Here is a 22,500-nt window from a genome sequence, read left to right on the forward strand (position 1 = left end):
CCTGATGCATTTTGGAAACAAGTTCTGTGGACCGATGAGGTTAAAATGGAACTTTTTGGCCGGAATGAGCAAAGGTACGTTTGGAGAAGAAGGGGCACAGAATTGAATGAAAAGAACCTCTGTCCAACTGTGAAGCATGGGGTTGGATCAATCATGCTTTGGGGTTGTGTTGCACCCAGTGGCACAGGGAACATCTCACGAGTAGAAGGAAAAATGGATTCAATAAAATTTCAGCAAATTTTGGATGGTAACTTGATGCCATCTGTGAAAAAGCTGAAGTTAAAGAGAGGATGGCTTCTACAAATGGATAATGATCCTAAACACACCTTGAAATCCACAGGGGATTACATCAAGAGGCGTAAACTGAAGGTTTTGCCATGGCCTTCACAATCTCCTGACCTCAACATCATTGAAAATCTATGGATAGACCTTAAAAGAGCCGTGCGTGACAGACAGCCCCGAAATCTCAAAGAACTGGAAGACTTTTGTAAGGAAGAATGGGCAAAGATACCTCAAACAAGAATTGAAAGACTCTTGGCTGGCTACAAAAAGTGTTTACAAGCTGTGATACTTGCCAAAGGGGGCAGTACAAGATATTAACTCTGCAGGGGGCCCAAACTTTTGCAGACGCCATTTTTTTGTTTTCTGTTATTTTGAAAGTGTAAATGATGGAAATAAAATCTAACTTTTGTTGACATATTATAAGAATGTCTAATCTGTAATTTGATGCCTTTTGGAGATTTTTCCATCTTTCCTTGGCTTCTTTATGCACATTAATACAAATTTTTAGCTGGGGTGCCCAAACTTTCCATCCCCACTGTATATGTATCTATATGTAAACTACATATATGTATATTGGTGGGACTCCAGTGGGGTTTTTTTTCTTTTGTGTGTTGTAGCGCTATGGATTCTCCATATTGGGCAATGCTAATTCAAGTTTGGAGGATTTATTTTAAAAATGCATATCTGTCCGTCCGTCTATCTATCTATCTATCTATTATCTATCTATTATCAATATATCTATCTATCTATTTATTATCTATTATCTATCTATTATCTATCTATCTATCTATCTATCTATCTATCTATTATCTATCTATTATCTATCGATCTATTATCTATCTATCTATCTATTATCTATCTATCTATCTATCTATCTATCTATTATCTATCTATCTATCTATCTATCTATTATCTATCTATCTATTATCTATCTATCTGTTATCTATCTATTATCTATCTATCTATCTATCTATCTATCTATTATCTATCTATTATCTATCTATCTATTATCTATCTATTATCTATCTATCTATTATCTATCTATCTATCTATTATCTATCTATCATCTATTATCTATCTATCTATCTATTATCTATCTATCTATCTATCTATCTATTATCTATCTATTATCTATCTATCTATTATCTATCTATCTATCTATCTATCTATCTATTATCTATCTATCTATCTATCTATCTATCTATCTATCTATCTATCTATCTATCTATTATCTATCTATCTATCTATTATCTATCTATCTATCTATTATCTATCTATCTATTATCTATCTATCTATTATCTATTATCTATCTATCTATCTATCTATCTATCTATTATCTATCTATCTATTATCTATCTATTATCTATCTATCTATTATCTATCTATTATCTATCTATCTATCTATCTATCTATCTATCTATCTATTATCTATCTATCTATTATCTATCTATTATCTATCTATCTATTATCTATCTATCTATCTATTATCTATCTATTATCTATCTATTATCTATCTATCTATCTATCTATTATCTATCTATCTATCTATCTATCTATCTATCTATCTATCTATCTATCTATCTATCATCTATCTATTATCTATCTATCTATCTATCTATCTATCTATCTATCTATCTATTATCTATCTATCTATCTATCTATCTATCTATCTATCTATCTATCTATCTATTATCTATCTATCTATTATCTATCTATTATCTATCTATCTATTATCTATCTATTATCTATCTATCTATCTATTATCTATCTATCTATTATCTATCTATCTATTATCTATCTATCTATCTATCTATCTATCTATCTATCTATCTATCTATCTATCTATCTATCTATCTATCTATCTATCTATCTATCTATCATCTATCTTTCTATCTGTCTGTCTGTCTATATTTTATAGCTACATACATATATATATTCATTTATAATAATAATAATGATAATAAATTATAATTATTTTTATATGTATAAAAACACAAACATCGGCATCTACACAGATACATGGAGGGAGTCTAGATACACAGACGTGGTCCTATTACTATAGAAATACAGACTGTTCAGTCACACTTAGGAGAGCAAATAGTCACACTGAAAAGGGTTACGTCGCGTCATGAACAGTCACTGAGCTGAGTAAAGTTGTGTTTGCTTTGATTACCTAATTATGTGCAAGGAAAATTACAAAAAAAAAAAAAAAAAGCGTTTTCCTTTTTTTTTTTTTTTTTCAGCACACATTAGGTTGATTGACAACAACACAACATCTTCTTAATTACTATCCTGACTTTGCTGAGTGAACTTTCTCTACTCTTTTAGTACATCAGCCCCACCGTCTGTATATATAGATATTGCAGGAACACATACATGACGGGCGTTATCACGTATGTATGCACGCCTTACTCATGTTACCAATATTCACTGGATTAATAGATGAAGTGTGGAGGCATATATATGTTTTCTATTATGACCGCCGTCTGGACGTCTCTGGGATCGGAAGGTGAGTGCGAGCTCTGAGCGCCCTCCGAAGGATCGAGACCCGGCGATAAAACCCCCGACCGCACGCTCTCCACGCATCGCTATCAAACATTAAATCATATTTTTCATTTTTTTTTACTTTTCAAAGGCGATGATGTAACTTTACATTTACAGCTGAATTTGATGGACATTTTTTTTTTCCTCCACAGAAAATGCGCACCACATCGCAAACGGTCAGCGTTTGCTACGGTCAATGCCGGAAAAGGGAAATTCACTTTGCGAAAATGGTGCAAATATCTGATATATAGATCTGGGAAACTGGGAAGACTATAAAAAAAAACGTACTTTTCCTTTTATGTTCTCACTTATCTACAGATCACACACAGACATCATATTTACACGGACGGACGTATATATATATATATATTCCAAACATACAAACGTTTAGAATGGTACGAGATGCAAAACAGGTCAAAGCTAAAAGCGTGTCGCTGATTTTCTCTTCCTGCGTGTCTGCGCTTTCTATAGATAGCCTATAATAACATCTAGCAATGCCTGGAACAGATCTATCCCGTTTTACACATTTTTCCACATAAATAAATTAATAAATGCAATAAATACTTTTATTAAAATATAAAGAAAAAAAAGACATCAGATCTCTAAAATTGTCATCGGCCGCAATTAACATTTATACGGCAATAATATTGTCCTTTTGATAAAAATAATACACTGCTACTTTGTATGTATTTACAGGGTGGTTAGATGTGCCTAGATCTACACAGAAACAAAGAGATACAGGGAAAGGAAATTATATATATAAAAAAAATACAATATAAAAAAAAAAAATATATATATATATATGTGTATATATTTTTTTTATATTGTATTGTTTTTGACTAATTAATGTCCTATGTTACTTTGTATGTATTTACAGGGTGGTTATAGGTGCCTACAACTACACAGATACAGAGAGATACAGGGAAAGGAAATTATATATATATATATATATATATATATATATATATATTTTTTTTTTTTTTTTTTTATTTGTATTTTTTGTAGTTAATGTTTTATGCTACGTTGTATGTATTTACAGGGTAGTTATATGTGCCTAGAACTACACAGATATAAAGAGATACAGGGAAAGGAAATTATATATATATAAAAAAATACAATATAAAAAAAATATAAATATAAAAAAATATATATATATATATATATATATTGTTATATTGTATTTTATTTTACTAATTAATTTTCTATGCTACGTTGTATGTATTTACAGGGTGGTTATATGTGCCTAGAACTACACAGATACAAAGAGATACAGGGAAAGGAAATTATATATATATAAAAAAAATACAATATAAATATATATATATATATATATTTTTTTTTTAAATATTGTATTGTTTTTTACTAGTTAATGTTGTATGCTACGTTGTATGTATTTACAGGGTGGCTATATATGCCTAGAACTACACAGATACAAAGAGATCAAGGGAAAGGAAATTTTATATATATAAAAAAAATACAATATAAATATATATATATATTTTTTTTAAATATTGTATTGTTTTTTACTAGTTAATGTTGTATGATACGTTGTATGTATTTACAGGGTGGCTATATATGCCTAGAACTACACAGATACAAAGAGATCAAGGGAAAGGAAATTTTATATATATTTTTTCAATATTGTATTTTTGTAGTTAATGTTTTATGCTACGTTGTATGTATTTACAGGGTAGTTATATGTGCCTAGAACTACACAGATATAAAGAGATACAGGGAAAGGAAATTATATATATGTAAAAAAAAATACAATATAAAAAAATAATATATATATATATATATATTTTTTTTTTTAATATTGTATTTTATTTTACTAATTAATGTTGTATGCTACGTTGTATGTATTTACAAGGTGGTTATAGGTGCCTAGAACTACACAGATACAAAGAGATACAGGGAAAGGAAATTATATATATATATAATTTTTTTTTTTTTATTGTATTTTTTTTTACTAGCTCATGTTCTATGCTACGTTGTATGTATTTACAGGGTGGTTATATGTGCCTAGAACTACACAGATATAAAGAGATAAGGGGAAGGGAAATTAAATATCTCTCTCTCTCTCTCTCTCTTATATATATATATATATTTTTTTTTTATATTGTATTTTTTTTACTAGTTAATGTTCTATGTTACGTTGTATGTAATTACAGGGTGGTTATATATGCCTAGAACTACACAGATATAAAGAGATACAGGGATAGGACATTTTATATATATATAATTTTTTTATACTGCATTTTTTTTTTTTTACTAGTTAATGTTCTATGCTCAGGCAGTATTATCCCTCTGTATACCCCACACACAGGAGGGATTTCCATATTGTACAGATGAGAGAAAATATATTCACTATGATACATGCAAAAAAAATATTGCTACTACTGTGATGATGATGATGATTATTATTATTTATATTATTATTATTTCTACTATTATTGTCTATTATTTTTTAACTCAGATCCTCATTTATAAGATTTTTTTTCCACATTTTAAAAAGATACAAAAATAGCGGGGAAAAAAAACAACAAACACCCACCTTACAGGGCGGAACAAACAATCCAGAAAGATTATTATGTCTATTATTATTTTATTTGTGATATTTGGATCCATCCCTTAGAGAATTTTTTAGAACTTTCTTAGTGAATACGTTACTATTTTTCCAAATATCTGCATTGTATTCAGCCTAGTAATACTGCACAATATATTCGAATTTCTACATGAGAATTATACTATAGATCATTTTAGCGGGATGAGATGATAATTTTTTTTTTCTAAATAATTGTAGAATGTCAGATTATCCAAAAATATAATTTTATAAATATAACATAAACGATAAAAATGTTTTTAATAATGTCCAAGCCGGATAATTATCCTCCTAGGACAAGAGAAAGGGAATTTACAGATCATATTATTTCACCTCCGTAAATGTTTTGTCACCTTCAACCCTAAAAACATCCCCGAATGATCTCAGCATAGAATTCATTTGTGTCCGGTCAGCTTTCCAGATAACCCAACACTACGCTACATAGGAAACAGATCAATTATTAATACTACTATTATTATTTTTTATTTTTAATAATTGTTGCTAATATTATTATTTTTAAGGGCAGTAATAATCCTCATCATCATATTTATTTTAACAATAATAATAATATGTTGCGTCAGTCGCCCCAATGTCATCCTGTCTAGTTATCAGCACATCGTCCAGGTCAGCATGAATTATTCGGTGGAATAAATAATCTCAGGCAATTAATCTGCAGTCATTGGAGATCTACATACAGAACAGTCTGGACATGGCATGGACTGCTACATAGTACTCTCTGTGGCTGCTACAAACTATATATATTATATATTTTATATATATATATATATATATATATATATAGTTTTTAAAAAAAAAAAAAAAAAAAAAAAATATATATATATATATATATATATATATACATACACACCCGTATGGAACAAAAATAAATTTGAAATATATTTTTAAAATAGTCTTATATCTATATATATATATATTTTTTTTTTTAATTTTTTTTTTTTTTTAACTAATTTTTTATATAGTTAAAAAATAAATAAATATATATATATATATATATATATATATATATATATATATATACACACACACACACATATATACATTTTTAAAATATTCTTATATCTATCTATATATATTTGGGTTTTGTTTTTATATATATATATATATATATATATATATACACACATATATATATATATACACACACACACACATATATACATTTTTAAAATATTCTTATATCTATCTATATATATTTGGGTTTTGTTTTTATATATATATATATATATATATATATATACACACATATATATATATATACATACACGCCCATATGGAACATAAATATTTTTGAAATATATTTTTAAAATATTCTTATATCTATCTATATATATTGTGTTTTTTGTTTTGTTTTTTTAAATATATATACATATACACATATGGAACAAAAATATATTTGAAATATATTTTTAAAATATTCTTATATTTATCTATATGTAATTTGTGTTTTTGTTTTTTAAATCTAAATATATATATATATATACCCATATGGAACAAAAATATATTTGAAATTTATCTTAAAAATATTCTTATATATTTTTTTTTAAATATAAATATATATATATATATATACCCATATGGAACCAAAAAATATTTGAAAAATATCTTAAAAAGATTCTTCCCGAATATATTGACATATATTTGAAATTCTACAATTTTGGCCGTATTCAATATATTTCAAAATATATTTCAATAAACACACATATATATATATATATATACATATACACACACCATATGTTGAAATGCATTTTTATTACAAAATATATGAAAACTATTTTTTTAAAAACACAAATCTACATTTTTGGAATGCATTTAGAAATATATGTAAATAAATATGTTAAAATGACTTTTTTATATGTAAAAAAAAATCTGAAGACTATATTTAAAAAAAATATATTTAGCTAAAATAAATATTTTTTTAAAAATATATTCTTCAGATTTTTTTTAACATATAAAAGTCATTTTAATATAAATTTTTTTTACATATAATTAAAAAATATAGAATTTTAAAATATATTCTTCAGATTTTTTTTTACATTTAATAAAGTAATTTTAACATATATTTTTATTATTATTATTTATGATTTATGAAGAATATGTTTAAAAAAAATATTTTTAAAAATAGTTTTCATATATTTTGTAATAACTATTAAAAACGCATTTCAACGTTTCTGGGTTCCCTCCACACGCTCCCACCCAGGGAGAAGACGCCTATGTGCCTGGCTGAAGCTTTCTGGTCTATTGAGGGCAGACAAGTCCGGGTGCCAGGATACATGCATCACATACAATGCCGGCACACCACATCCTTCCCATGACATGCTGTGTGCCAGGCTCTGATATATAATACTCCTGTGCCTGGCTCTCACATGAAATACTTGTGCATGGCTCCTACATACAATGCCCCTGTGCCAGGCTCCTACATACAATGCCCCTGTGCCAGGCTCCTACATACAATGCCCCTGTGCCAGGCTCCTACATACAATGCCCCTGTGCATGGCTCCTACATACAATGCCCCTGTGCCAGGCTCCTACATACAATGCCCCTGTGCATGGCTCCTACATACAATGCCCCTGTGCCAGGCTCCTACATACAATGCCTCTGTGCCAGGCTCCTACATACAATGCCTCTGTACCAGGCTCCTACATACAATGCCTCTGTACCAGGCTCCTACATACAATGCCCCTGTGCCAGGCTCCTACATACAATGCCCCTGTGCATGGCTCCTACATACAATGCCCCTGTGCCAGGCTCCTACATACAATGCCCCTGTGCCAGGCTCCTACATACAATGCCCCTGTGCCAGGCTCCTACATACAATGCCCCTGTGCCTGGCTCCCATATACAATGCCCCTGTGCCAGGCTCCTACATACAATGCCCCTGTGCCAGGCTCCTACATACAATGCCCCGTGCCAGGCTCCTACATACAATGCCCCTGTGCCAGGCTCTTACATACAATGCCCCTGTGCCAGGCTCCTACATACAATGCCCCTGTGCCAGGCTCCTACATACAATGCCCCTGTGCCGGCTCACAAATAGAATGCCTCTGTGCCAGGCTCCTACATACAATGCCCGTGCCAGGCTCCTACATACAAAGCCCCTGTGCCAGGCTCCTACATACAATGCCCCCGTGCCTGGCTCCTACATACAATGCCCATGTGCCAGGCTCCTACATACAATGCCCCTGTGCCAGGCTCCCACATACAATGCCTCTGTGCCAGGCTCCTACATGCAATGCCCCCGTGCCTGGCTCTCACATACAATGCCCCTGTGCCAGGCTCCTACATACAATGCCTCTGTGCCAGGCTCCCACATACAATGCCCCTGTGCCAGGCTCCCATATACAATGCCCCTGTGCCAGGCTCCTACATACAATGCCCCTGTGCCAGGCTACCACATACAATGCCTTTGTGCCAGGCTCCTACATACAATGCCCCTGTGCCAGGTTCCCACATACAATGCCCCCGTGCCAGGCTCCTACATACAATGCCCCTGTGCCAGGTTCCCACATACAATGCCCATGTACAGGCTCTATCCTATTATGCCCAGTGGCCTGTAGTGACCCTAGTGGGCAAAGGCTGGCACTTCCCCTCCCCCCTCCCCCCCAGGGCACTCACCAGGGTTGAGGTCCAGACATGCCCCCGTGTCCTCCTCCTCCTCCAGCTCCTCCGGCGGGCTCAGGCCATCCATAGACAGATCCAGTCCCTTCTGGTGATGCCAGTCCTGCAGCTTCCTCTTCTTGTGCCCCCCAATCAGAGCCTCCACAGAGAAGGCATGAGCTCTGGAACTGAGGGTGACTGTGGATCTCCTCCTGTCACTCATGATCTGCTGCCACCCCAGTGCCAGCCAGTGCCAGCCCTACATCAGTGCAGCTGCTGCACCGTCTGCTGCGGACCACTGACTGACCACCACTGCTGGGCTGAGGGGAGGCACAGGGGGGCCGGCCTGTCCTGCCCTGGGACAAGAGGGGGGCACAGGGCTGGCCAATCACAGGGTGGAGGAGGGAACAACAAACTTTTTCCAACTTTCATCCAAACTTCCAGGAGGATCCTGACTGACAGCACTGGGGAGGGGGAGGGGCCACAGACTTAACCCTTCTTGAACCCCCATCAGTCATTCAGAGAGGCAGATTCCCCAATTCCCAAACACAGGAACCCCACAGGGAACCCAAAGAGCCCCCCCCCCGGGCTCAGAATTATACCCATGCAGATCTATACGAGGTGACTGCAACCGATCTCCAAACGATGATACTTTGTGAAACATTCCGATACATTTTAGGTGATAAATGATAGTTTGAAAAAAAAAATAGTAAAAATATTTTCAGAGGACATAATCTGGTTACAAAGTCATTTTAAAAATTATATATCTCACGAAAAAAAAAAAAGTTGGTATTTGTTAGGTTTGGTAACTTGTGTTTACTTTTATTTTTTATTTTTATTTGTAAAGAAGATGCTAATTGGGGACAAAACTTCATTAAAAATTTTTTGTCAAGTTATATTTATCGAGGAAAAAAAAATATAGAATTTTTGATTGAAAATAGATAAAATCTTTTTGTTTGAAAAATAAAAAGAAACAAAAATTGTAAAAATATTTTCAGAGGACATAATCTGGTTACAAAGTCATTTTAAAAATTATTTATCTCACGAAAAAAAAAAAAAAGTCGGTATTTGTTAGGTTTGGTAACTTGTGTTTACTTTTATTTTTTATTTTTATTTGTAAAGAAGATGCTAATTGGGGACAAAACTTCATTAAAAATTTCCGTCAAGTCATATTTATCCAGGAAAAAAAATCAATGAACTTCGATTAAAAAAAAAAAAAAATAAACCCTCGGCTGAATGACAATATCTGATAGATCATCACATTTCCTCAATCGTTTATCGGTCACAAAACACAGCTAGAATTTTTGATTTGATGCGGATCAGCAAAAAAAAATAAAAAATCAATGAACTTTGAATGACCAAAAAAAAAAAAATCGATCGTGGATTTGTCTCAATCGATCGATTACAAAACACAGCAAAAAAAAAAGAAGGATCAATGAACAAAATTTCATTAAAAATTCCCGTCAAGTTATATATATGCAGGTAAAAAAAATTATAGAATTATTGATCGAAAATAGATAAAGTCAGGAAAAAAATGTGAATGATCAATAAACATTGATTTAAAAAAAAAAAAAACCCTCGGTCGAATGACAATATCTGATAGATCGTCACTTTTCCTCAATCGTTTATCGATCGCAAAACGCAGCTAAAGTTTTTGATTTGATGCGGATAAGAAAAAAAAAATGAACAAAACTTCATTAAAAATTAAAAAAGTTATTTGTCCAGGAAAAAATGAATACAATTATTGATCAAAAATACATAAAATCAGCAAAATAAAATGTGAATGATCGATGAACTTCGATCGAAAAAAAAAAAAAACCCTTGGCCGAATGACAATATCTGATAGATCATCACATTTCCTCAATCGTTTATTGATCGCAAAACACAGCCAGAGTTTTTGATTTGATGCGGATCAGGAAAAAAATAGTGGAACTTCCAATGACGAAAAAAAAAACCCACGCAGCCGATTGACAATATCTGATCGATCGTGGATTTTTTTCAATCATCAATCGATTGCAAAATGCGGCTGCAGTTTTCGATTTGATGCGGATTTGACCGCTGAAATCAGAAAACGAAAATTGCGAAAAATCGATGAATTTTCATTTACAGAAAAAACCTTTCGCCGACTGACAATATCTGAGCGATCGTGGATTTTTCTCAAATATTGATCGATCGCAAAATACGGCTACGGTTTTTGATTTCATGCCAATTTGATCATTTTCACTGAATAGAGAAAAAAAATCAACTGAGTAGTAAAATCGCCGTGCCCACCATGAGAGCAAATTCTAGAATTATATACAGAAACCGCAATATTCCTGCACACAGTTATCTCATCATACAGAAATTCTGTTTTATCGCGCAGTGTTACCGCATTCCATACAACGCAAATAAACCGTTTTATGGGGACGTATTCACTGAGAGCGTCATGAGGACCAGCTCGCTAACAGCCAAAACTAAATGTCAGAAATATTGATAAAAAAAAAAGGAATACATAATATTATTATCATTATTATTATTATTATTAATAATAATAATACAAAATAAAATACAAAAATAAAAATAATAATAAATGAAAGAATACATACAGAATAAAATAATAATAATAATAATACAAAATAAAAGAATACAAAAATAAAAATAATAATAATAAATGTAAATACAGAATAATAAAATATTATTATTATTATAATAAAGGATTTATATAGCACCAACAGTTATTATTATTATTATATTATTAATAATTTATTATTATTATTATTATTATTATTAATAACAATAATAATACAAAATAAAAGAATACAAAAATAAAAATAATAATAAATGAAAGAATACATACAGAATAAAATAATAATAATAATAATACAAAATAAAAGAATACAAAAATAAAAATAATAATAATAATAATAAATGTAAATACAGAATAAAATATTATTATTATTATAATAAAGGATTTATATAGCACCAACAGTTATTATTATTATTATTATTATATTATTAATAATTTATTATTATTATTATTATTATTATTATTATTAATAACAATAACAATACAAAATAAAAGAATACAAAAATAAAAATAATAATAAATGAAAGAATACATACAGAATAAAATAATAATAATATTATGAATAATAATACAAAATAAAAGAATACAAAAATAAAAATAATAATAATAAATGTAAATACATACAGAATAATAAAATATTATTATTATTATAATAAAGGATTTATATAGCACCAACAGTTATTATTATTATTATTATATTATTAATAATTTATTATTATTATTATTATTATTATTAATAACAATAATAATACAAAATAAAAGAATACAAAAATAAAAATAACAATAAATAAAAAAATACATACAGAATAATAAAATAATAATAATATTATGAATAATAATAATACAAAATAAAAGAATATAAAACAATAAAAATAATAATAATAAATAAAAAAATACATACAGAATAATAAAATATTATTATTATTATAATACAGGATTTATATAGCGCCAACAGTTATTATTATTATTATTATTATTATTATTATTATTATTATTAATAATAATAATACAAAATAAAAGAATACAAAAATAAAAATAACAATAAAAGAATACATACAGAATAATAAAATAATAATATTATGAAAATTAATATTACATAATAAAAGAATACAAAAATAAAAATAATAATAAAAATAATAAATCAAAATACATACAGAATAATAAAATATTATTATTATTATAATACAGGATTTATATAGCGCCAAAAGTTATTATTATTAATAATAATAATACAAAATAAAAGAAAACAAAAATAAAATAATAATAATAATAAATATATAAAAAAATACATAAAGCATAATAAAATAATAATAATAATAATATTATTATGAATAATAATACAAAATAAAAGAATACAAAAATAATTATAATAAATAAATATACATAAAGTATAATAAAATATTATTATTAATATTATTATTTTACAGGATTTATATAGCGACAGTTATTATTATTATTATTATTATTATTATTATTATTATTATTAATAATAAACAATAAAATAAATAAATAATAATAATAATAATAATAATAAATAAATGAATATATACAGAATAATAATAATAATATTAAAAATAAAATAATATAATAAATAAATATTAATATTAATATAAAAATAAAATACATAGTATAATAATAACAATATTAAATAACAATACTAATAATATAAATAATAATAACAATATACATTTTTTTTTACTATATTGTAAGAATCAGGGAAGAGACTGCCACACAAAATATTAACGTTAATAACTGGCAACAGTTTTGGCCCCCGGCCCCTTCTTGATGATGTAATTAAATTTATTTTTTTTATCATTACTATTACTAAAATGTGAATAAATTCAAGTTATTGGATATTCTATATATACTGAAAAGTCCAGATATGACTTGGACCGCACTGCAGCGGACGCAGATGATTCAGATCCGATGTGGCCGCTACAAACTGTATATATATATATATATGTTGTCTACGCCTGTATATTCGATGGATTCCATATTCTGTAGTTATACATGAAATATATATGTAAATTCTGGGATACGCCGTATGTTCTATACTTGGTACGGTACACACATCTGCTCCTCTGCGCACCCCTTTGTCCCAAGGCTCGGGGTACTTTTTCGGTTCCTTCCTAAGAGGCCCGGTATGGTCAGCGTGTGCCCAGTCCCGGTATGGTCAGCGTGTGCCCAGTCCCAGTATGGTCAGCGTGTGCCCAGTCCCGGTATGGTCAGCGTGAGCCCAGTCCCGGTATGGTCAGCGTGTGCCCAGTCCCGGTATGGTCAGCGTGAGCCCAGTCCCGGTATGGTCAGCGTGTGCCCGACTCACATTATTGGGCATTTTTCTTCTACCAGGCTGCAAATATCTATGGAGCTCCCACATCTGACATCGAACGTTCTCCCTGAGAGGGAAGACATATCTGCCTCTGGCTGCCACTTGTACAGCGGGCACACAGGTCCCCCCTCCTCACATACAGAGGGGCTCCCCTACAATGCTGGGGACTCCACGTCCTTCCAATGACAGGCTGTGTGCCAGGCTCCTACATATAACGCCCCCCCTGCCAGGCTCCTACATATAACACCCCCCCTGCCAGGCTCCTACATATAACACCCCCCCTGCCAGGCTCCTACATATAACACCCCCCCTGCCAGGCTCCTACATATAACACCCCCCCGCCAGGCTCCTACATATAACACCCCCGTGCCAGGCTCCTACATATAACACCCCCCCTGCCAGGCTCCTACATATAACACCCCCCCTGCCAGGCTCCTACATATAACACCCCCCCGCCAGGCTCCTACATATAACACCCCCCGTGCCAGGCTCCTACATATAACACCCCCCCTGCCAGGCTCCTACATATAACACCCCCTGCCAGGCTCCTACATATAACACCCCCCCTGCCAGGCTCCTACATATAACACCCCTGTGCCAGGCTCCTACATATAACACCCCCCCTGCCAGGCTCCTACATATAACACCCCCCCTGCCAGGCTCCTACATATAACACCCCCCCTGCCAGGCTCCTACATATAACACCCCCCCTGCCAGGCTCCTACATATAACACCCCCCCGCCAGGCTCCTACATATAACACCCCCCGTGCCAGGCTCCTACATATAACACCCCCCCTGCCAGGCTCCTACATATAACACCCCCCCTGCCAGGCTCCTACATATAACACCCCCCCTGCCAGGCTCCTACATATAACACCCCCTGCCAGGCTCCTACATATAACACCCCCCCTGCCAGGCTCCTACATATAACACCCCCCCTGCCAGGCTCCTACATATAACACCCCTGTGCCAGGCTCCTACATATAACACCCCCCCTGCCAGGCTCCTACATATAACACCCCTGTGCCCGGGTCCTACATATAACACCCCTGTGCCAGGCTCCTACATATAACACCCCCGTGCCAGGCTCCTACATATAACACCCCCCATGCCAGGCTCCTACATATAACACCCCCCCTGCCAGGCTCCTACATATAACACCCCTGTGCCAGGCTCCTACATATAACACCCCCCCGCCAGGCTCCTACATATAACACCCCCCCTGCCAGGCTCCTACATATAACACCCCCGTGCCAGGCTCCTATATATAACGCCCCCCTGCCAGGCTCCTACATATAACACCCCCCCTGCCAGGCTCCTACATATAACACCCCCCCTGCCAGGCTCCTACATATAACACCCCTGTGCCAGGCTCTGATATTGAATGCCCTTGTGCCAGGCTCCTATATATAACGCCCCCCCGCCAGGCTCCTACATATAACACCCCCCCGCCAGGCTCCTACATATAACAAACACCCCCCCTGCCAGGCTCCTACATATAACACCCCCCCTGCCAGGCTCCTACATATAACACCCCCCCTGCCAGGCTCCAACATAGAACACCCCCCGTGCCAGGCTCCTACATATAACACCCCCCCGCCAGGCTCCAACATAGAACACCCCCCGTGCCAGGCTCCTATATATAACGCCCCCCCTGCCAGGCTCCTACATATAACACCCCCCCGCCAGGCTCCTACATATAACACCCCCCGTGCCAGGCTCCTACATATAACACCCCTGTGCCAGGCTTCTACATATAACGCCCCCCCCTGCCAGGCTTCTACATATAACACCCCCGTGCCAGGCTCCTATATATAACACCCCCCCCCCCGCCAGGCTCCTACATACAATGCCCATGTGCCAGGCTCCTACATACAATGCCCCTGTGCCAGGCTCCTACATACAATGCCCATGTGCCAGGCTCCTACATACAATGCCCCTGTGCCAGGCTCCTACATACAATGCCCCTGTGCCAGGCTCCTACATACAATGCCCCCGTGCCAGGCTCCTACATACAATGCCCCTGTGCCAGGCTCCTACATACAATGCCCCTGTGCCAGGCTCCTACATACAATGCCCATGTGCCAGGCTCCTACATACAATGCCCCTGTGCCAGGCTCCTACATACAATGCCCCTGTGCCAGGCTCCTACATACAATGCCCCTGTGCCAGGCTCCTACATACAATGCCCCTGTGCCAGGCTCCTACATACAATGCCCCTGTGCCAGGCTCTATCCTATTATGCCCATTGGCCTGTAGTGACCCTAGTGGGCAAAGGCTGGCACTTCCCTTCCCCTCCCCCCCCCCGGGCACTCACCAGGGTTGAGGTCCAGACATGCCCCCGTGTCCTCCTCCAGCTCCTCCGGCGGGCTCAGGCCATCCATAGACAGATCCAGTCCCTTCTGGTGATGCCAGTCCTGCAGCTTCCTCTTCTTGTGCCCCCCAATCAGAGCCTCCACAGAGAAGGCATGAGCTCTGGAACTGAGGGTGACTGTGGATCTCCTCCTGTCACTCATGATCTGCTGCCACCCCAGTGCCAGCCAGTGCCAGCCCTACATCAGTGCAGCTGCTGCACCGTCTGCTGCGGACCACTGACTGCCCCCCGACTGCTGGGCTGAGGGGAGGCGGGAGGGGGCTGGGGAGGGGACTCCAAACTTTCCTAACTTTCATCCAAACTTCCAGGGGAATCCTGATTGACACCACCTTGTAGGGGGGGGAAGGGGGGAGACACAGACTTAACCCTTCATCCCCATAGGTCTAATATAAAGGCAGATTCCGGATTTATACACAGGGACCCCCAAATACACGGATTGCAACATATCTCCAGAGTCCCCGTCCTGAATCAGGTGAGATCCCCCCCCCCATATCAACCCTCCATAATTCACTGTCCTTAGAGTCTCCCGTAGGGGTAGGATTCCCCTATATACCCCATAGTCCTCAGAGACCCCATAGAGGAAGGATCCCCTATATCCGCTCATAATTCATAGTCCTCAGAGACCCCCACAGAGGTAGGATCCCCTATATCCCCTCATAATTCATAGTCCTCAGAGACCCCCACAGAGGTAGGATCCCCTACATCCCCTCATAATTCATAGTCCTCAGAGACCCCCACAGAGGTAGGATCCCCTATATCCCCCATCATTCACTGTCCTCAGAGACCCAATAGAGGAAGGATCCCCTATATCCCCCCATCATTCACTGTCCTCAGAGACCCCCACAGAGGTAGGATCCCCTATATCCCCCCATCATTCACTGTCCTCAGAGACCCCCACAGAGGTAGGATCCCCTATATCCCCCCATCATTCTCTGTCCTCAGAGACCCCCACAGAGGTAGGATCCCCCTGTATCCCCCCATCATTCACTCCCTTGGAGACCCCAGTATGGGTAAGATCCCCCATGTCTCTCATCATTCATAGTCCTCAGAGACCCCCACAGAGGAAGGATCCCCTATATCCCCCCATCATTCTCTGTCCTCAGACACCCCCACAGAGGTAGGATCCCCCTGTATCCCCCCATCATTCACTGTCCTCAGAGACCCCCACAGAGCTAGGATCCCCCTGTATCCCCCCATCATTCACTGTCCTCAGAGACCCCCATAGAGGTAGGATCCCCCTGTATCCCCCCATCATTCAGTCCTCAGAGACCCCCATAGAGGTAGGATCCCCCTGTATCCCCCCATCATTCAGTCCTCAGAGACCCCCATAGAGGTAGGATCCCCCTGTATCCCCCCATCATTCAGTCCTCAGAGACCCCCATAGAGGTATATTTCTATATAATTATCTAGAATAGAAATCTGATGAACACAAAGATCAATTCTTCATCTTTACAAAACATTCAATCCTTGCGACACGATTGCCCTTTCCTCCTCCCCCCTCCTGTTATCTCCCCCCCCCCTCCTGTTATCTCCCCCCCCCCCTCCTGTTATCTCCCCCCCCCCTCCTGTTATCTCCCCCCATACATGTCCGACCCAATCGGGGTATTCCATAGATTATATCACCGCAAACATTTACAGCCACAGAACTACATATCACCTCCCCCCCCATCACTCCGTGCAGACCCTCCACTTCCAATCTTTCCATCATTATAGACTGCCCTGCGGGGACTGATATATATACAGCCCGGGGGGGTTCTGGGACCATATATACTGCATTGCACTACAGGGAGGGGCATGATATATATATATATATATAGCCCGGGGGGGGGGTTCTGGGACCATATATACTGCATTGCACTACAGGGAGGGGCATGATATATATATATATATACAGCCCGGGGGGGTTCTGGGACCATATATACTGCATTGCACTACAGGGAGGGACATGATATATATATACCCTGGGATTCTGGATCCATATATACTGTATTGCACTACAGGGAGGGACATGTTATTTTAAAATATATATATTTATTTATTTCAGGTACTTATATAGCGCCATCAATTTATGCAGTGCTTTACATATATATTGTACATTCCCATCAGTCCCCGCCCCCGAGGAGTGTGCAATCTAGGGTCCCTAACTCACATTCATACACACACATACTAGGGCCAATTTAGACAGGAGCCAACACCTACCAGCATGTCTTTGGAGTGTAGGAGGAGATCGGAGTACCTGGAGGAAACCCACGCAGGCACAGGGAGAACATGCAAACTCCAGGCAGGTGGTGCTGTGGTTGGGATTTGAACCCACGACCCGAGTACTGCCAGGGGGAAGTGCTAACCATTTAGCTGCTGTGCTGCCCTATATAACTCATCATTCTATATTCATATACATTGCACTCTAGGGAGTGACATGGTAAATATATACCCCAGGATTCTGGATTCATATTTCTGTATTGCACTATAGGGAGTGACATGCTATAAATATATATCCCAGGATTCTATAGTCATATATATTGCACTATAAGAAGTGACATGATAAATATATACCCCGGGATTCTGGATTCATATATATTGTATTGCACTATAGGGAGTGACAAGCTATTATTATTATTATTATACAGGATTTATATAGAGCCAACAGGTTGTCACTCCTTAAAGTGCAATACAATATATATGAATCCAGAATCCTGGGGTATATATTTACCATGTCACTCCCTAGAGTGCAATATATATGAATATAGAATCCTGGGATAATGTAGAACTCCTTATAGTGCAATATATATGAATACAAAATCCTGGGATATATAAATGTCACTCCTTAAAGTGCAATACAATATATATGAATCCAGAATCCCGGGGTATATATTTATCATGTCACTTCTTATAGTGCAATATATATGAATATAGAATCAATCCTGTGATATATAAATCCCAGGATTCTATATTCATATATATTGCACTATAGGGAGTGACATGATAAATATATACCCCGGGATTCTGGATTCATATATATTGTATTGCACTTTAAGGAGTGACATTTATATTTATATATCCATATATATTGCACTATAGGGAGTTCTACATTATCCCAGGATTCTATATTCATACATATTGCACTTTAGGGACTGACATGGTAAATATATACCCCGGGATTCTGGATTCATATTCCTGTATTGCACTATATCGAGGGACATGCTATAAATATATATCCCAGGATTCTATATTCATACATATTGCACTTTAGGGAGTGACATGGTAAATATATACCCCAGGATTCTGGATTCATATATATTGTATTGCACTTTAAGGAGTGACATTTATATTTATATATCCATATATATTGCACTATAGGGAGTTCTACATTATCCCAGGATTCTATATTCATATACATATTGCACTCTAGGGAGTGACATGGTAAATATATACCCCGGGATTCTGGATTCATATTCCTGTATTGCACTATATCGAGGGACATGCTATAAATATATATCCCAGGATTCTATATTCATACATATTGCACTTTAGGGAGTGACATGGTAAATATATACCCCGGGATTCTGGATTCATATATATACTATATTGCACTACAGGGAGTGACACGTTACGATTTGTATACTATGATAAAGAATATATGTTTCTAAAAAAATGATATGTTCTATTTATAAAGCTCCTCGCCCTGCAATGTCGGCACACATGGAATTATCCGGCGTTCTATATTCGGTGTATACATCCCTGTATAGTGCAACGTCCGCAGTACACAGAGTCGGGGGGGGGGGGGAGGGGTCGTTTAGATTCGCTCAGCTCCGCGTCACGTCGATGTAAAAAGATTTCTATATTATTCCTATACGGCTCTGAGATCAGCAAATCCTGTCGTCCCGGCAGATTTCTATCATTTCTATACGGCTCTTTATTGGATGACATCTGTCCGTGTCGCTGGATGTCATTGGTCAATATTGTCCTAAAAGTCTTCATATATTATTTATACACAGAGAGTGCGCAATATCCCAACATACTACATTAAAAAAAAAGTTATAATTTATTCCTCCTGTGCCGTTGTCTCCAGTATTAGTAATTATTGCACTAAAAACACACAAATCTATTAGTATATATTTGGGGGGTTTTATTCTGTAACATTGCACTGTTCCTGCACCCGGGGCTGATGTCTGCCGACGGAAAAATGGACAGACACAGTTTATATATTCTATACAACACATTCCACAGATACAACATCCAGACAGACAGATCTACAAAAAAAAAAAAGAAAAAGATATTTTCATATATATTATAATAGAGTATATAGTTCTATATAAATAATCTCCTAGCAATGTCTGTATCCTATACTATTCTATACTATCCTATCCTATTCTATACTATCCTATTCTATACTATCCTATCCTATACTATCCTATCCTATACTATTCTATATTACTCTATATACTATTATATACTATTCTATACTATCCTATACTATCCTATACTATTCTATATTACTCTATATACTATTATATACTATTCTATACTATCCTATCCTATACTATTCTATATTATTCTATATTATTCTATATACTATCCTATACTATTATATTGTATAATATTCCATATACTATCCTATTCTATATACTATTCTACACTATCCTATACTATTCTATATACTATCCTATACTATTCTATATACTATTATATAATATTCTATATCCTATCCTATACTATTCTATATTATTCTATATACTATTATATAATATTCTATATCCTATCCTATACTATTCTATACTATCCTATCCTATACTATTCTATATTACTCTATATACTATTATATAATATTCTATATACTATCCTATACTATTCTATACTATCCTATCCTATACTATTCTATATTACTCTATATACTATTATATAATATTCTATATACTATCCTATACTATTCTATATACTATCCTATACTATTCTATACTATCCTATCCTATACTATTCTATATACTATTCTATATTATTCTATATACTATCCTATCCTATTCTATATACTATTCTACACTATCCTATCCTATTCTATATACTATCCTATCCTATTCTATATACTATTATATAATATTCTATATACTATCCTATCCTATTCTATATACTATTATATAATATTCCATATACTATCCTATTCTATATACTATTCTACACTATCCTATACTATTCTATATACTATCCTATACTATTCTATACTCTCCTACGCTATCCTATAGAATGGTGCAGGGAGTGACCTCTGGCTCAGTCACAATATGACATTAGAATACAATGCCGTGTATGAAGTGTTACATTGTAACAACAATCCATCCTGACGTGTGACATTTGTATTGGGATCTATTTCCCCCCATAGGGATCTATTGTTCTATAACAGATGTATAGACGGGGATTCTACAACAAATGATCTCCATGAAATCTGTAATTTTGTTCCATATTTTACTGCAGACGGAGAGAACAAAACTCCCTCCATGTATGAGAGAACGCCGCCATCCCGGATCACATCATGGAGAGGTGAGGAGAGAACTGTCCTGGAGCCGCAGACTATAGAGGAATGTATACATTATAGAGGGAAAAAAACTGATTTTTGACAAATATCAGAGAAGGACGATCTGTCTGCAGTTGTGATATAACGAAAACGCCGTAAATCTTGTGGTAATATAGAATGTGCAGCGCAAAGAGATATATAAATGCCGGAATCCTCACAAGTGTACAGAGAGAGACAGACGTGTCACACAAATATCATATATATATATATATACACACACACACACATATATATACATATACACACACACACATATATATATATATATACACACACACATATACAGTCATGGCCGAAATTGTTGGCACCCTTGATATTTTTCCTGAAAATCAAGTATTTCACACAAAAAAGGTATTGCATTAACACATGTTTTGCTATACACATGTTTATTCCCTTTGTATGTATTGGAACAAATATAAAACAGAGGCAGAAAAGCAAATATGACATAATGTCACACAAAACCCCAAAAATGGGCTGGACAAAAGTATTGGCACCCTTAACTTAATATTTGGTTGCACACCCTTTGGAAAACATAACTGAAATCAGTCGCTTCCTATAACCATCAATAAGCTTCTGACACCTCTCACCCGGAATTTTGGACCACTCTTCCTTTGCAAAC

At 35.6% G+C, this 22,500-nt stretch overlaps 1 protein-coding gene and 1 long non-coding RNA gene across 3 annotated transcripts in view; one reads left to right on the plus strand and one right to left on the minus strand.

The window, feature by feature from the left end:
* Positions 1-16,550, minus strand: part of TBX15 (T-box transcription factor 15) — a 133,255-nt gene extending 116,705 nt beyond the window's left edge. The window contains exon 1 of one of the 2 annotated variants that reach the window (XM_089662476.1): positions 16,262-16,550. In XM_089662476.1, coding sequence (XP_089518602.1) covers positions 16,262-16,460 — 199 coding nt within the window. In that variant the 5' untranslated portion in view covers positions 16,461-16,550. Of the gene's footprint in view, positions 1-9,066; positions 9,356-16,261 lie in introns of those variants that run through there. The other variant, XM_089662475.1, reaches the window with a different exon arrangement.
* A 192-nt stretch (positions 16,551-16,742) lies between these two features.
* The window catches only part of LOC149435697 (uncharacterized), an 11,710-nt gene continuing 5,952 nt past the window's right edge, over positions 16,743-22,500 (plus strand). Inside the window, exons 1-2 of the long non-coding RNA XR_016308373.1 lie at positions 16,743-16,790; positions 21,782-21,847. This is a non-coding gene — a long non-coding RNA (uncharacterized LOC149435697). The remainder of the gene's footprint in view (positions 16,791-21,781; positions 21,848-22,500) is intronic.

Source organism: Staurois parvus, unplaced genomic scaffold (assembly GCF_062004578.1).
Source record: "Staurois parvus isolate SC_StPar_1 unplaced genomic scaffold, SC_StPar_1.0 ptg001480l, whole genome shotgun sequence".
Classification (NCBI taxonomy): Eukaryota; Metazoa; Chordata; class Amphibia; order Anura; family Ranidae; genus Staurois; species Staurois parvus.